General features: G+C 44.4%; 1 protein-coding gene across 1 annotated transcript; it reads right to left on the reverse strand.

Moving 5' to 3' along the window:
* Nucleotides 1-8,368: 8,368 nt before the first annotated feature.
* Nucleotides 8,369-16,480, reverse strand: LOC121861079 (chondroitin sulfate N-acetylgalactosaminyltransferase 2-like). The gene is made up of 11 exons (XM_042358625.1): nucleotides 16,395-16,480; nucleotides 14,527-14,678; nucleotides 14,145-14,289; nucleotides 13,282-13,399; nucleotides 12,914-12,990; nucleotides 12,263-12,446; nucleotides 11,788-12,099; nucleotides 11,576-11,708; nucleotides 10,871-11,000; nucleotides 10,401-10,479; nucleotides 8,369-8,687 (listed from the first exon to the last, which is right to left on the reverse strand). The coding sequence occupies exons 2-11, from the start codon at nucleotides 14,669-14,671 to the stop codon at nucleotides 8,430-8,432; spliced, it is 1,581 nt and encodes a 526-aa protein (XP_042214559.1). The 5' UTR covers nucleotides 14,672-14,678; nucleotides 16,395-16,480; the 3' UTR covers nucleotides 8,369-8,429.
* Between the last annotated feature and the right edge of the window lie 215 nt (nucleotides 16,481-16,695).

Consider the following 16,695-nt stretch of genomic DNA (forward strand, 5'->3'; position numbering starts at 1 on the left):
CTCACCCTCCTCCTACCCCCCTATTAATCAGCCACTAATGAGACCTAATCATGTCAGCCTGAGGGGCCACTAATTACACAGATGAACTCCGGCCATTCACCATTTTTTTTATTCATTATTTGTATTATTTTTTTACCTCGAAGTGACAGCTATGAACACCTGAGTCATGGTGAAGTGTGTGTGTGTCTGTCTGTTGCTATGGTTGCTTGCATTTAGTTTTTGTTTGTCTCTTGGTCTGTCTGGGTGAGGGGTGAGAATATTGATAATAAACAAATAATGATGATGATTTTTCGGGATAATCATACATATGTGAGTCATATATATATATATATATATATATATATATATATATATATATATATATATATATATATATATATAACATAGTCTAGAACACCTTTTAGTGTCCTTGTGGCATGGTCCGTAACGTTCCCTGGTCCCACTCAGTAGGTCGAGGGTTCGAGACCTGGCTGGTGAGGTCGTTGACTATATGTTCAAAGTCCGCGTGTTATATGGACTGAAAATGAAGTACGTACATACATACATACATACAGGTAATCACACATAAAACAACGAGAGTATTAACTTGGAAAAATATATGTGAGTATTATTTACCACGACAGGTAAACAAACCAACCTCCTCTCTCTCTCTCTCACTTGCCACACCTTTCCTCCCCCTCACACGCACTCCCTCACCCACCATTGTCATCATGTGATAGTATACAAAATTAGGTTGAGAAATATTTGGCGTGTGTTTTAGAAAACACTTTGGCGCCAGTTCTTGGTCTGACCCTGAGATTGAGAGAGAAAGAGAAAGAGAGAGAGAATTTTGCATGTTTGCATTTGAAAGTTTGGGAGTCGATGTGTGTGTGTGTGTGTGTGTGTGTGTGTGTGTGTGTGTGTGTGTGTGTGTGTGTGTGTGTTTGTGTGTGTGTGTGTGTGTGGTTTAGCTGATAACTTATGTTTATGTATGTGAACTTATGTGCGTGTATACTTGTTTGTTTTACAAGTAATGACACACTGGACATTACTCAATTTGTTCCATCTCCTCTCACCCTCCTCCTCCCTCCCCTCCTTACCTCCTATCCTCCTTACCACTCTCCACTCCACTTCTCTCTCCTCCCCAGTACTAATCTCCCCAAGCACTCTCCTCCCCACCCATATCCTCTCCACCACTATCTTACCAAGTACTCCTCTACTCCCCTTTCCATTTTCCCCTTCACACCACTTTTTTCCCCTCCTCTTTCCTCCCCTCCCCGCCACTCCTCTTCCTACCGTTATCCTCCCCCTACCCTTTCCTCCCTACCACCACCCTCCTCCTCATATCCTCCCCTCCCTCCCACTCAGTCAAGGACAAGCGCTCAAGGTCCTTGGGTACAGAATTCGCTTCACCACCACCACCACCACCACCACCACTACCACCATCACACACCACTAACTTCCCACCACTAATACTTCTACCACCACCACCACTACATTATACCACCACCACCACCACCACCTCCATTTTTACTACCACCACTACCACTAATACTTCCACCACCACCACTACCACTACTACCACAATCCAGGTGATTCACTCGTAGTTTTCTGAGATAATGGTTACCGTTGTGTGATCAGTGGTTACTTGCCAAGGGGAAGAGGAGGAGGGGCGAGGAAGAGGAGGGGGGGAAGAGAGGAGGGAGAGGGGGTGAGTTGATTGGCAAGAGGAAGAGAGACATAATGCTTGGCCAGGGAGTGTGGTAGTGGTGGTAGAGGGTCTGGTAGTGGTAGTAGGGAGTAAGATAGTGGTGGTAGGGGTGTAATAGTGGTAGTTGTGGTGGTAGGGAGTGTGGTAGTGGTGGTAGAGGGTCTGGTAGTGGTAGTAAGGAGTAAGATAGTGGTGGTAAGGGTGTAATAGTGGTAGTTGTGGTGGTAGGGAGTGTGGTAGTGGTGGTAGAGGGTCTGGTGGTGGTAGTAAGGAGTAAGATAGTGGTGGTAGGGGTGTAATAGTGGTAGTTGTGGTGGTAGGGAATGTGGTAGTGGTGGTAGATAATGTGATAGTGGTGGTAGATGTGATAGTGGTGGTAATGGTGGTAGTGGTAATAGTGGTAGTAGTGGTAGTAGTAGTAGTAGAGTCACCACCATCAATTATTTATAGAACGTAGAGTCACATTATGAATTTGACGCCATTTTGCACACCATTGCTCAAGTTGTCCCGGTTCAGTGCACTAATGTAGGTAAAAGCAATGGCCATCTTATATGCCTCGGCCAGTCTGACACACACACACACACACACACACACACACACACACACACAGACACTTGTGATTGGTCGAGACGAGTGTGTGGACATGTTCGAGGTGATCTGGTACCTGTATGTTACCTGGTACATGTATGTTACCTGGTACCTGTATGTTACCTGGTACCTGTATGTTACCTGGTTCCTGTATGTTACCTGGTTCCTGCATGTTACCTGGCACCTGTATGTTACCTGGTACCTATATGTTACCTGGTACCTGTATGTTAACTGGTACCTGTATGTTACCTGGTACCTGTATGTTAACTGGTACCTGTATGTTTAACTGGTACCTGTATGTTACCTGGTACCTGTATGTTAACTGGTACCTGTATGTTAACTGGTATTGTATGTTAACTGGTGCTGTATGTATACCTGGCACCTATATGTTAACGGTACCTGTATGTTACCTGGTACCTGGTACCTGTATGTTACCTGGTACCTGTATGTTACCTGGTACCTGTATGTTACCTGGCACCTGTATGTTAACTGGTACTAGTATGTTAACTGGTACCTGTATGTTACCTGGTACCTGTATGTTACCTGGTACCTGTATGTTACCTGGTTCCTGTATCTCGTAAGTACTCAATCATTGACAACAATTCACAAACCTGCTGATGGACTCACAAGTACTCCAACACTGACAACACCACAAGTACCCAACACTGACAACACCACAAGTACTCCAACGCTGACAACACCACAAGTACTCCAACACTGACACCACCACAAGTACTCCAACACTGACAACACCACAAGTACTCCAACACTGACAACACCACATCTAAACGCTGACAACACCACAAGTACTCCAACGCTGACAACAATCTGCTGGACTCACAAGTACTCCAACACTGACAACACCACAAGCACTCCAACACTGACAACACCACAAGTATCTAACACTGACAACACCACAAGTACTCTAACGCTGACAACACCACAAGTGGACAACACCACAAGTACTCCAACACCGTCAACACCACCCTCCAACACTGACAACACCACAAGCACTCCAACACGACAACACCACAAGTAATCTAACACTGACAACACTGGCCAAGTACTCCAACGCTGACAACACCACAAGTACTCCAACATCTAAGTCAACACCACAAGACAACACCACAAGTACCCACCGACAACACCACAAGCATCTTAACACTGACAACACCACAAGTATACTCAACACTGTCAACACCCACACTCCAACACTGACAACACCACAAGCATTCCAACACTGACAACACCACAAGACCCAACACTGTCAACAATCACGGGCACTGACAACACCACAAGTACTCCAACTGACAACACTGACAACACCACAAGTACTCCAACACTGTCAACACCACAAGTACTCCAACACTGTCAACACCACAAGTACTCCAACACTGACAACAAAATCGTAAACATTGACTTACCGGATGCATCACGTCTGAGCTCGCTGTAACTATATAAGGTGCCACGGTGCCACAGACATAATGACACTGGTGGTGGCACTCCTGCAAGCTACCTTCAGTGCTTCCCAACACACTTTCTTCTCCTTCCTTCCTCCTCCTCCTCCTCCTCCTCCTCCTCCTCCTCCTCCTTCTTCTTCTTCTCTCCACCCTTTCTCTTTTCTCCTCCTCCCTCCTCCTCCTGCTGCCAGCATGAATCAGACACTGGCATCTATCATAACAAGTTACAACTTAACGTTCTCTTCTGTATTATTCCTTATTAGGTGAGAGAGAGAGAGAGATAAATTGTGGCATTGGTGTTAGTAGGTGGAAGTGATGGTGGCAATGGTAGTAGTGGTAGGTAGTGGTAGTGAGGGTGGTAATGGTAGTAGTGATGGTGCATTGGTGTTAGTAGTGGTGGAATGATGGTGGCAATGGTGTGTGGTGGTGGGTAGTGTAGAAAGTGATGGTGTAATGGTAGTAGTGATGGTGGTAGTAGTGATGGTGGTAGTAATGATGGTGGTAGTGGTAGTAGTGGTAGAAATGGTGGTAATAATGGTAGTAGTGATGGTGGTAGTAATGATGGTGGTAGTGGTAGTAATGGTGGTAATAATGGTAGTAGTGATGGTGGTAAGAGAGAGATGTCTTTAATACCAGCTGAGATAACAAGTGGAAACACACACACACACAGATGATAAGTGTTGTGGTGTGTGTGTGTGTGTGTGTGTGTGTGTGTGTGTGTGTGTGTGTGTGTGTATCTGCTTGTCTGTCTGTTCGTCTACCTCTCATATCCTGTTCTAACTATCGTTCCCCCACCAGGTCACGGGCATGAGAGAGAGAGAGAGAGAGAGAGAGAGAGAGAGAGAGAGAGAGAGAGAGAGAGAGAGAGAGAGAGACCCCGTTACCACCCCCAGCAGACAGACGTACAAGCAGACTGAGAGGCTGTCAAGGACCCACCGATTGTCTGCTTCCCCCAGCAACACACCCAGCAGAGAGGGGGGTAGGGAGGGGAAGGGGAGAGGGGAGGGCAGTAGGAAGAGAGCGAGAGGGGGCAGTGGGGAAACTTGAAGGGCAGTGGGGAGAGGACAGAGGAGAGGTCAGGGGGCAGTGGAGAGAGAGAGAGGGGCAGTGGGGAGAGGAGAGGAGGGATGAAGTGGGGTGACAGGAAAGGGAGTGGGGAGATGGGGAGAGGAATGGAGAGAAAGGAAGCCAGAGGTGGTAGTAATGTGTGTGTGTATTGTGTGTGTGTGTGTGTGTGTGTGTGTGTGTGTGTGTGTGGTGCGTCATATAACCACACGTGTAAGGTGAGAGATAAGGGGAGGTAGTGAGAACCCCCCTTCTCTCTCTCTCTCTCTCTCTCTCTCTCCTTCCTCTAAACTTTCCTCTTTCCCCCCTCTCTTTCCCCTCTCTCTTTCCCCTCTCCACTCCCTCCTGTCCCCCTGTCCCTCTCGGTCCTCCTTCTCTTCCTCCCCCCTCCCTCTCACCCTCACCCCCCTCCAGTAGCAGGAGTCAGAGGGTACATGGTCCATATGTATGTATATCTTGGCTGTGTTGATAACTTGATTTCCTGTGTGTCTGTGTGTGTGTAAGGGATGGGGGGGGAGAGAATAAAGCTGAAAAAGAGAGTTGTAGAGAGAGATAGAGAGAGAGGATTGCAGGGTAAACAAGAAAGTGTGCAAGAGGGCACGTAGTGTGTGTTACTCTGTATCTCTCATACATATAGACTTGTGTATAAGTGCCAACATTCCAATCAGTGTGTCGGTTACATATTTTATTACCCCTCTCTCATCCCCTCACCCTCACACACTCCTCACCCCTCACCCCTCACACCTCCCCTCTCCCTCATCCCCCTCACCCCCTCACCCCCTCCACCCCTCCCCTCACCTCTTACCTCCCACCCCTCACCTTTTACCTCAGCCCCCCCGAGGATGTCACGCCACACAAAGGGTCAGGAGTCCACACAGTGCCACTGACGCCTCTACCTACACCATAGCTGGAGTCAACAACATATGACCCAGCTACCAGTGACAGAGCAGTGCCACTTCCTCTACCACCCGTACTATTATATTTCTCTATCTCTTTCTCCCTTCTCTCTCTCTCTCTCTCTTTTCATTTTCACACACACACACACACACACACACACCTAAATAACTGTATCTACTGTATTTTTGCATCACTGATGCATTGATACATTTTATATGGTATTAAATACTTTTTGTAACCAGTTAAATGAACAGTTATATAAAATCTCAAGTAAGAATGTAGGCCTATCTGATAACTCCACATATCTAATGTCAGCCTCATAGTCCTATCTGATGACCCCATATATGTAACGTAAGTCGTATAGGCCTATCTGATGACCGCTGATAACTATCGTAAATCTCCTAGGCCTATCTTACCCTTGATATCGATCTAGAGTCCTAAAGGCCTATGTGGGATATCTTAAGATCTCTGTTGCTATATCATATAAGGTAGAGGTACTAGTACTTTATCTGGAGAGAGGAGGAGGAGGGTAAGGAGAGAGTGGGGTGGGGAGAGAGGGAAAAGAGGTAGGGAGGGGGTGGGAGGGAGAGAGGGAAAAGAGGTAGGGAGAGAGTGGGAGGGAGAGGGGGAGAAGAGGTAGGGAGAGGTGGAAGGGAGAGGGGGAAAAAGGTAGGGAGAGAGGGAAAAGAGGTAGGGAGAGAGAGAGAGTAGGGGAGGTAGAGAGGGAAGGGGGAAGTTTTTTAGTTTAACAAATTTATTGGCAGAGCTTGTAGTACAGTTTGCCTATTCTGAGTAATTCAGTCAGGTCTTGACACTGAGGGTGTATCACTTCTCACTGCCACGCAGGACAGAGGTGCATACACAAAGAAATACATCATATTCATTAACAGCTATAAATGTATAGAGGTCAGATTCATATGGGTAATGTCACTGTTCACTGCCACGCAGGACAGAGGTTCATACACAAAGAGATGCATCGGGGAGAGGGCAGAGAAAGACCGAAGGAGAGGTGGGAAAGCGGGAAAAGGAGGAAAGGGAAGGGAAAAGAGGGATGGAGAGGGGGGAAACTTAGGGGAGGTGGAAATAGGAATGGAAAGAAAGAGAGAGAAAATCTTGTTAGGCCTACATCCTGTTAGGCCTACTTGGGAACTTGACATTTAGATTAAGTGGGCAGGTGTGGGATGTTGGTGTGTGTGTGTGTGTGTGTGTGTGTGTGTGTGTGTGTGTGTGTGTGTCTTTTTTGTACGCATGAAGTGTTTGTGTGTCTGATTTCTTTCGTTTGTGTGTGAAAAGCACGAAACACACAGATTTAGATTAGATAAACACACACACACACACACACACACACTAGATCAAGCCTATCAGTAACTGGGGTCAAGACAGTGCCATCCACAGTACGTCGTCAAGGTCAAATTTAGGCCTAATTACCCTTTTGATTCGCTAATTACCTTAACACAACCTAGTTACCTTATCTTAATGTGTTTATCTTAAGCCAGCGTAATTATGTTACCTTTATCAGATTACCAATTATCAAAGTGCCTAGACAGAACAGACATACAGACAAGGGTAAACAGTAAGGCCCAGAAAACCATTAAGATCCTTATTGCTAGTTGGAGTAAAGGTTCCTACGAGAATTAGTTCAGAGACATTTGGCATTTATACAAAGACACTTTACTCTAGAATTATTTTTAATACTACAATACCTACAATTAATTCTACAGATAAACAAGAATTAGTATGTCGCTGAGGTGAACGTACGTTACTCTTTTCTCCTAAAATAATAATTCTTTAACTTTTTCTAAGATAAATTTGTTTATCTGTCAGCAATTGTTTACGTGAGTCCAATTCAGATGATAACTTAGATAACTAACTCATTTGCATCTTTATCTGACACTACAAGAGCACTGTTATCGTCATATAGCTTAACATTTAGCTTTAGTGGGAACCGGTATGTTATTTTAATCATTTACATAACCAAGAAACAGAAGGGGCTCAGGATATCCCCTTGTGGGACTCCTCAAGTTATCAATAGGTAGTGTTAAGTCGGTGTTTCTGGCAACGATAATGTTTCTTCCTGTTATCAAGATAAGACTTAACCAATCAACAGATCCAATTCCAAGACCCTGTAGTAATTTTTTTGTTTACCTATTACATCATGGCACACTGTGTTAAAGCCATGAATTGTTTGGGATACTGATATTTATAAAGTGAGGGAGACGGATGAAGCAAATGACAGTCGAATGAGATGGATGAAGCAAGTGACAGTCGAGTGAGATAGATGAAACAAATGACAGTCGAATGAGATGGATGAAACAAGTGATAGTCGAGTGAGATAGATGAAACAAATGACAGTCGAATGAGATGGATGAAACAAGTGACAGTCGAGTGAGATAGATGAAACAAGTGATCGAATGAGATGGATGAAGCAAGTGACAGTCGAGTGAGATAGATGAAACAAATGACAGTCGAATGAGATGGATGAAGCAAGTGACAGTCGAGTGAGATAGATGAAACAAATGACAGTCGAGTGAGATAGATGAAACAAATGACAGTCGAATGAGCGCACCTAATACCTAACTGACTGGTAACTATACAACATAATAATATATATATTATTAAATAGACTATCACAAACTTTTTCAATGATAAAAAATAAAACGAACAGAAATCTAAATGAATAAATATATTAACACACAAAACACACCTGTATATAGCTCTTACATATTCACTTAACAGTAATACTTCACCTCTATCTTATAGCTATAAAACATAACAAAAACATCAGCTAAAACGAACGACAATAAAACAATGAGTAGGATGTGTTTGTGTTGTCTGGCTTCGTCTTCGGCTTCGTCTTCGTGGTGCCAGTGTGTGGTGGGTGGGTCGTGTCCCTCGGCCAACACACCGAATACAGAAACGTTCTCCGTATTCGTCTTGAAATACCACAGTCCCAAGGATGCTTTTGAGGCCTCGTTCAAGGCCTTTGTCTGTTAAAAGTAGGTAGATCAAGGGTGGTAATTAGTGCCTTTACCTGTATCGTTTACCAGTACCTGTGTATGTACCTGTATATCCATCTATGCTTCTTGATGTTATAAGAGGGGAGGGGGGGCCGTTGCTCACCTTGTTTACCTTGAGGGCACCCAGTTGTGTGTATGAGTGTGTGGACCTCACCTACGATATCCTGACCTCACCTATAATTTCTTGACCTTATGATATCCCTGACGTCACCTACTACGATGCCCCCAGACCTCACTTACGATACCCCTTGACCTCACTTACGATCACCCCCCAACCTCACTGATGCCTTTAACCTCACCTACGATACCCGCTTGACCTCACTTACACAAGAACATAAGAACATAAGAAAATAAGGAGTCTGCAATAGGCCGGTTGGCCTGTGCATGGCAGCTCCTGTCGAGAGTTACTACCACTCTCTATCATCCATGAATCTATCTAGTCTCCTTTTGAAACTTTCCAGAGTTCCCGCACTTACTACAAAGTTGCTAAGCTTGTTCCACTCGTCCACCACCCTATTTGTGAACCAGTTTCTTCCTATCTCCCTCCTAAACCTAAACTTATCCAACTTGAATCCGTTGCTCCGAGTCCTATCCTGCTCGGATATTATAAGAACTTTATCTATATCCCCTTTATTGATTCCTTTCACCCACTTAAATACTTCTATCATATCTCCCCGCACTCTTCGTCTTTCTAGGGAATGCAAGTTAAGTTTCTTTAACCTATCCTGATATGGAAGGTTTCTAAGTCCCGGAATCATTTTTGTCATTCTTCGCTGCACCGACTCTAGTGAATTTATATCCATTCTATAATAGGGCACCAGAACTGAACCGCATAATCGAGGTGTGGCCTGACTAGCGCAAGATATAGTTGCAATAAGACCTCTGCACTCTTGTTACTTACACTTCTAGATATAAAACCCAATACTCTGTTTGCCTTATTTCGAACATTAACGCACTGTTTTCTAGGCCGTAGGTCCGGGCTTACAAGTACCCCTAGGTCTCTTTCACAAGTCGACTTCTCTAGGTTGATGTTGTTAAGGCTGTATACATTATAAGTATTTGTTCTTCCAATATTAAGTACGCTGCACTTGCTGGTGTTGAATTTCATTTGCCATTTTTCAGACCACCCCTGCAGTTTATTTAGATCCTCCTGTAATGCATTTGCATCCTGCCCTGAATTAATTGCCGCCCTATTTTGGTGTCATCCGCAAACTTGCTTATGTCACTGCTGATCCCAGTATCTAAATCGTTTATGTAGATTATGAACAAGTGGGCCTAGTACTGACCCCTGGGGAACCCCACTGGTTACACGGCCCCACTCAGATTTAACACCATCTACGCTGACCCTCTGCGTTCTATCGGTGAGCCATGATTTTATCCAATTTAAAACTTTCCCCTCGATACCATGAGCCTTATTTTTTCTCAGAAGCCTCTGATGCGGTACTCTGTCAAATGCTTTGCTAAAGTCTAAGTAAATATCATCGTAATTTTCGTCATTATCTACTACCTCGAAGACTTTCCTAAAAAACGTTTGCAGATTTGTTAGATACCCCCTTGACCTCACTTATGATATCCCCCTTAACCTCACCTACGATACCCTTTGACCTCACTTACGATCTCCCCCCTTCACCTCACTTACGATGTCCCCCCCTTAACCTCACTTACGATACCCTCTTGACCTACCTTCGTGCAGGAGTAGAACCGGTCGGTTGATCGGCAGGACTTAGGGTGATACAGGTGGAAGAGTCCTGGGTCCAGTGACCTGTTAAGTGAGGAAGGTAGGTAGGTGAGAGAGAGAGAGAGAGAGAGAGAGGTATAGTGTTTGGCACCACTACCACAATTGCTACCACAATCAACCACCACTACCAAATTTTTTTTTATAATCACAGCCAACCAATCAACCACTACCACCATTTCTTCCACAACTAACCAAGCAACCACTACTGCCATAACTACTACAACCAACCACCCAATACCACCTAACCAATCACCACAACCACCATTTCACCACCCAATACCACCCAACCAATCACCACTACCACCATTTCTTCCACAACCAACCAAACAACCACAATTACTACAACCATCCAACTACCACTTCCACAAACAACCACTATTACCACTACTACCACAATCCACTTAATGACACTTACCTTATCACTTTGTAATTACGTGACCTGGCAATTTTTTGCAGTAAGAGAAGGTCCTCGCCTCCCCAGCCCCTCCTGTACTTGTTAAAGTTTCCCACGTGGAGAAAGTCAGACTTATAGACACACACCATACCTGAGGGAGATTTTTAGGGAGATTTGGGGAAATTTTAGGGAGATTTGGGAGATTTTGGGGACATTTACGGGACATTCTAAGGGAGATTTTTTTAAGTTTCTAAAGATGTTATTTTTGTGTTTTTTGAAGGCGATGATAAACCTAAATTATTTAAAGTTTTATTATTTTTTTAAGTTGTTTTTTACTAATATTTTTAGGGTGTCTTTTTTATAATTTACCTAAAATATTTTAAGGTAAAGTTTTTATTTATTTTTAGGGGAATTTTTATCTTAATTTTAGGGAATTTTACAGTTGTTTATAAATTATATTACATGTAATTGTGTTATTGGGTTAGATTATTTACTTATATTATTTTCCCTCTCTCCTTCCCTCTCCCACTCATCTCCCCACTCCTCTGCCCCATCCTTTTCCCTCTCTCCTTCCCTCTCCCACTCATCTCCCACCTCTTCACCACTCCTCTGCCCCATCCTTTTCCCTCCACTTCTTCCCCCTCCCCTCACCTCTTCCCTATCACTACCCCCACCCCTCTCTTCTTCCCTCCCCTTCACCACCCCTCTCCTCAGCACCCCTCTCACCATAGCCCCAGATCCTCCAGTAGCCGTAGTTGTCGTACACCAGCAGCTGCTCTAGAGGCGGCGGGATGGACCTTTTGTGTAGTGGGTAGATAAACTCTGGGTTATACAGCGAGAACACCATGGGGATGTACACCTGTTGAGGAGACACAGTGTGGGTTAGGTTAGGTTGTGTGTGTGTGTGTGTGTGTGTGTGGCGTAATTAATAACCTCACCTGGTGGTTCTGGACGGGCGTAGTCTGACACCTGGTGAGGAAGGTGCGGGTGAAGAAGGCGTCCACATCGCAGAAGAAGAGGACCTCCCCCTTCAGCTTGGTCTCCTCTACACCTATCTGGAGACCAAGACCTCGAGAGAACTCTTTATTCTCTAGCAGGATGAACTGTGTCCTCAAGTTAGGCACCTGGGACTCCACCTTCTTCAGGAGTTCTTGGACTTTCTGGTGGAGGTCGTCCTTGAAGTATACGAGCGTGAGACTCATCTGGAGGGGGTCGCTCTCCAAGATGTTTATCAGGTTCTCCATGAAGATCTGTCGATGAAAAGTTGGAGGTCAGAGGTCAACTAGAGATCACAGATCAGTTGTCAACTAGAGGCTTGGAGGCCACAGTTCAGAGATAAGTCAGCAAAAGGTCATAGGTCACAACTCAGAGATCATTGCTCAACAAGAGGTCAGAGATCACGTAGGGGTATACCTGTAGGGTGGTGTAGCGTCCCTGTAGAGGCATGATGAGGTTGATGGTGGTGTGAGGATGGTCGTGATGGTAGACGACTCGGGAGCGTGAGAACTCCTTCACTAGCGTCACCCTGTCCACCTCCTCCACCCCGTTCCGGCAAGTTACGTCCACTTCAAGACCCACTGTAGGCACTGTCCGGTATCTGTAGGGTATATATGTCCGGTAGAGTCCGGTATATAGAGATAAAGATAAAGTACCAGTTCCATGTCCGATTCCGAGTCCAGTATCGAATATTAGTTTCCCCCTTCACCCCTCCCAACTCCTCCCCACCCCCCACCCCCACCCCCACCCCTACCCCTACCCCTATCAGAGATCAACAGCTGGACCGGACACAGTGCTAGTGTGTGTGTGTGTGTGTAGAGGTCAGAGGTCAACGAGGTTCACATGAGGTCATGGGTAAACGTGAAATTAAAGGCTCATTGACTTTATAATCAGAATATTTTCCAACAGTAATAAATTTCACCTATTTACATACTGACTCAGACTGACAGACAGACAGACTACATTAATCACCTGTATGTTGAGATTACAGCGATACAGTTACAGGTACAGGGAAATAAGTTACACACCTGAGAGTCTTACAGGTAAATGGAGTACAATTGGACATACCTGATAGAGTTACAGTGTTCAGGTTTGTACCTGTCTGGGTACTTCTTGTTCAGGTACTTAACTGCCTCACCGTGTACCTGTTGAAGGGGGAAGAGGTGAGTGGGAGGGGTGAGAGGGGAGTGGGAGGTGGTGAGGGATGGGGAAAAGGGGTGAGGGACAAAGAGGGTGGGGAGAAAGGTAGGTGTTAGTGACTAAATTAAAATAGTAAACTGGTCACACTTATTGGTATATTTAAAACCATTTTTTTAGATAGACAAAACTTCAGACACACAGACATATAAATAGATAGATACAGATAGATAAAGTGAGAGAATTAAAGAGAGAGAGAGAGAGACCAACAAAACGAGTCAGACAGACAGACAGCTCACCTGGTACAACATCTCCTGTTCATTATGTCGAGGTTTACGGCTCACACCACCACCCACGCTGTCCTGGTTGGTGTAAACACGATGGCCGTCATAGAAGGAGAAGTAGATGTGTTCGTTCCTGGGTAGATAGAGACAGGTAGAGACAGGTAGAGACAGGTAGATGAGGTAGATAGAGACAGGTAGATAAGGTAGATAGAGACAGGTAGATAAGGTAGATAGAGACAGGTAGATAGAGACAGGTAGAGACAGGTAGATAAGGTAGATAGAGACAGGTAGATAAGGTAGATAGAGACAGGTAGATAAGGTAGATAGAGACAGGTAGATAAGGTAGATGTGTGGTAGAGACAGACACAAACAGATAGATAGATAGATAGATAGATAGATAGATAGATAGATAGATAGATAGATAGGCATTCTGTATATATTTACGGACATAGACACACATGTTATTTATATATTTTAATTCTTCCTCTTATCCAACGCTTCTTTCTTCATCTTTATCACCACCTCTCCTCTTCCTTTCCCAGCTCTTTCTCTCCTTCCTTACCCACCCTTTCCTTCTCTTCCCTTTCCTCCTCCTCTTCCTCCTTCTTCTCCCTCTCACATACCTTTCCCTCCCTATTCCTCTTCCTCCCTTTCATTTCCCCTCACCTCTTTCTACTTCACCTTCTTCTTGACACCTACCCCTCCTCTCCTTCTCCACCCTCTCACATATCTCTCTTTTCCTATTCCTCCCCTTCTCCTTCGCCCTCTCCCCACTCTATCCCTCTCCTCCACTCTCTAACTCTCCCTCTTACCCACCCTCTCCCTCTCCTCTCTTCTTCCTTCTCACCACCCTCCTCCTTCACTCCTTCAGTACTTACAGCATATCACTTATCCTTGGGTACAAAGGATCGCTCATTTCAATCTCCTGGTCATTCTGGGAGACTCCTACGTTCTCTCGAGTCTTTCCTTGAGTCTCCTGGTCTCTAGAGAAAAGTTTCCAGGGGGTGACACTCGAGCCCGCATCTGGAAGTGAGGATGGATGTGTATTAGAGAGAGAGAGAGAGAGAGACAACAGAATCTTTTAACAGTAATACCTTTATAGTAAATCAAAACAGTAGTCCACACAACAGTAGCCCCCACAACAGTAGTAGCCCCCACAACAGTAGCCCCCACAACAGTAGCCCCCACAACAGTAGCCTCCCAGTAGCCCAGCAGCCCCATAACAGTAGCCCCCACAGCTTAGTAGCCCCCACAACTCACCTGTTACTATCTGCAGCAGGTGTACGGAGACGGCGCAGATGATCACCAACACAGTACAGCGGAGGCACAGTAGCAGTTGTGGTAAGTAAGGCTGCACCAGGTGCATCATTTGGCGCCTCTTCTGTTGTATTCTAGTAGTCACCATCCTTGTGCTGGTGAGAGGTGAGGGTGGTGAGAAGTGGGGGTGGTGAGTGTGGTGAGTGGTGAGGTTGGTGAACGGCTTGATGAGAAGTGGGGGTGGTGAGTGGTGAGGGTGGTGAGTGGTGAGGGACTGTGAGTGGCTTGGTGAGAGAGGGCCATATTGAGGCCCTAAGCCCACCAGGCCACTACTACTTAAAATATTTTTTTTCCAAAGATAAAGTGATGAGAAGTTATACTACCTGGTGATATACACAGTAATTAACTTATACGTGTGGCCAGCGAGTGTTAATTAATACAGGTAATAGCATTTGGCCAGTTGGTGCTGTAAGATAATATAGTGGATCGGTGTTTATACTTAATGGTGTCAGTCTTGAGAGAGGTAACAGGTCCCCAGATCATGAAAAATACAGTGTTAAAAGTGCACATATGTAAGCCATTTACTATATATTTATCCCCAAATAATGAATAAAGTGTATATAATAAGTTGTGGTGAGTAGGGGGAGCTATTGTATCGTGTCCACCACAGCACCGGCCGGCACCAAGGGAGGGACACGCCTCTTATTGATCAACACACTCCATAACTGCCAGGTGGTTCAGTGTATTATATGTACCCATTTTTTATGAAATTTTTCAGAATCTCAGACTGAGGTTGTTACTTCTTGTGTATGATGATAAGAAAAATAATTGCAAAATCACTAGAAAAATGCTTAGTTCCTTACCTGTAGTCAACGAAGTGATATCCGTGGTAACATTGTGATATGTTGTTACTACAGTATAACGTGTACTATTACTGAAGATACTAACTGTAACAGTATACTCCCTTGTGATAAATGTATAGTATATATCAGGTGCCTTCATGAGAGCTCTGGCTCTCAACTGGCTCACCCATGTTAATATTGTTATTATTATCCACTCTGTATCTATGTTCTTCCGGCTAAATAAACTGTTTCAGTATCAATAATCTGCCGAAGTGGCGTGGTGGGCTGATAGTGACATGGTGCAATAAATGGGTTGCCAGAATTTTCAGACGAGAGCATTGTGCATCAACACAACCGCTAAGAGAAAATTGACTATGATGTTTCTCTCGTATTAATGGAATAATTAGCCAGGTTTTACAGCAGCGGAATTGCCCCACGAAATTTGATTTGTTAGGACTTCTTATTGATACGTCCCAGTAATACCAAGAAGAAAAATGAACACACACACACACACACACACACACACACACACACACACACACACACACACACACACACACACACACACACACACACACACACACATACACATCTGTTTTTCTCACAAACATCTGTCTTTCAATTTATTCTTCTACCTCATACCCCTTCCTCTGTCTCTAGCTCTACCTCCCTCTATCTCTCATTCTATCCTTCTATCGTACTCTCTCTCTCTCTCTCTCCTTTGCACTATTTCCTCATTCTGTATATTTCTGATATCACTTGTATACAGGGTCATGAAAAAACATATAACCACATTCTAATATAGACCCTTTTTCTTTTTTCATGACCCTGTATCTCTTGTTATTTACCGAGACAGATTATTGTCCTAACCAAAACGTTCTTTTTCCACTAAACTCTTCACCTTGTTCTTTTTTTATTCACCTGAACACACATAAGAACACAAGGACGCTAGATTAAGATTGTCCATATGTATAACACCTGTGGGTTACCTGGAGAAGCACCTGTGCGGAATCTAATTAATGAGAATACCTTTCTTTTCTCTGTCTCTAGGAAGGCGATAATCTCTTCTGTCCTAACGTGGCCACAACGAGGTGAAAACTAGCGCCTGGCCTCTGCTCCTAGTGAACGTGGCTCATTTGGTGACCACAGGTGTTTAGAGTAATTGAATGTGTTTTTTTTTTCTATAGTGATTGGTTTGGACAGGTAACTACGCCAGCTTTCATGTCGTTCGAGTTTGAGGTAATATTTTTCCTCTTTTAGGGTAATTTAACTGTTAAAAGTAATCTTATATTTAGTTAACTTCTATCTATATGTATAACGAAAGATTCGA

Source organism: Homarus americanus, unplaced genomic scaffold (assembly GCF_018991925.1).
Source record: "Homarus americanus isolate GMGI-L3 unplaced genomic scaffold, GMGI_Hamer_2.0 scaffold52806, whole genome shotgun sequence".
Classification (NCBI taxonomy): domain Eukaryota; kingdom Metazoa; phylum Arthropoda; class Malacostraca; order Decapoda; family Nephropidae; genus Homarus; species Homarus americanus.

Excerpts from the sequence above, each read along its gene's own strand:
- LOC121861079 (XM_042358625.1), bottom strand. The coding sequence starts at position 14,671 with ATGGTGACTACTAGAATACAACAGAAGAGGCGCCAAATGATGCACCTG. Across the intron at positions 13,400-14,144 it reads CCAAGGATAAGTGATATGCT|GAACGAACACATCTACTTCT; the intron begins GTAAGTACTGAA and ends CTATCTACCCAG. Across the intron at positions 12,100-12,262 it reads GACGCTACACCACCCTACAG|ATCTTCATGGAGAACCTGAT; the intron begins GTATACCCCTAC and ends TTTCATCGACAG.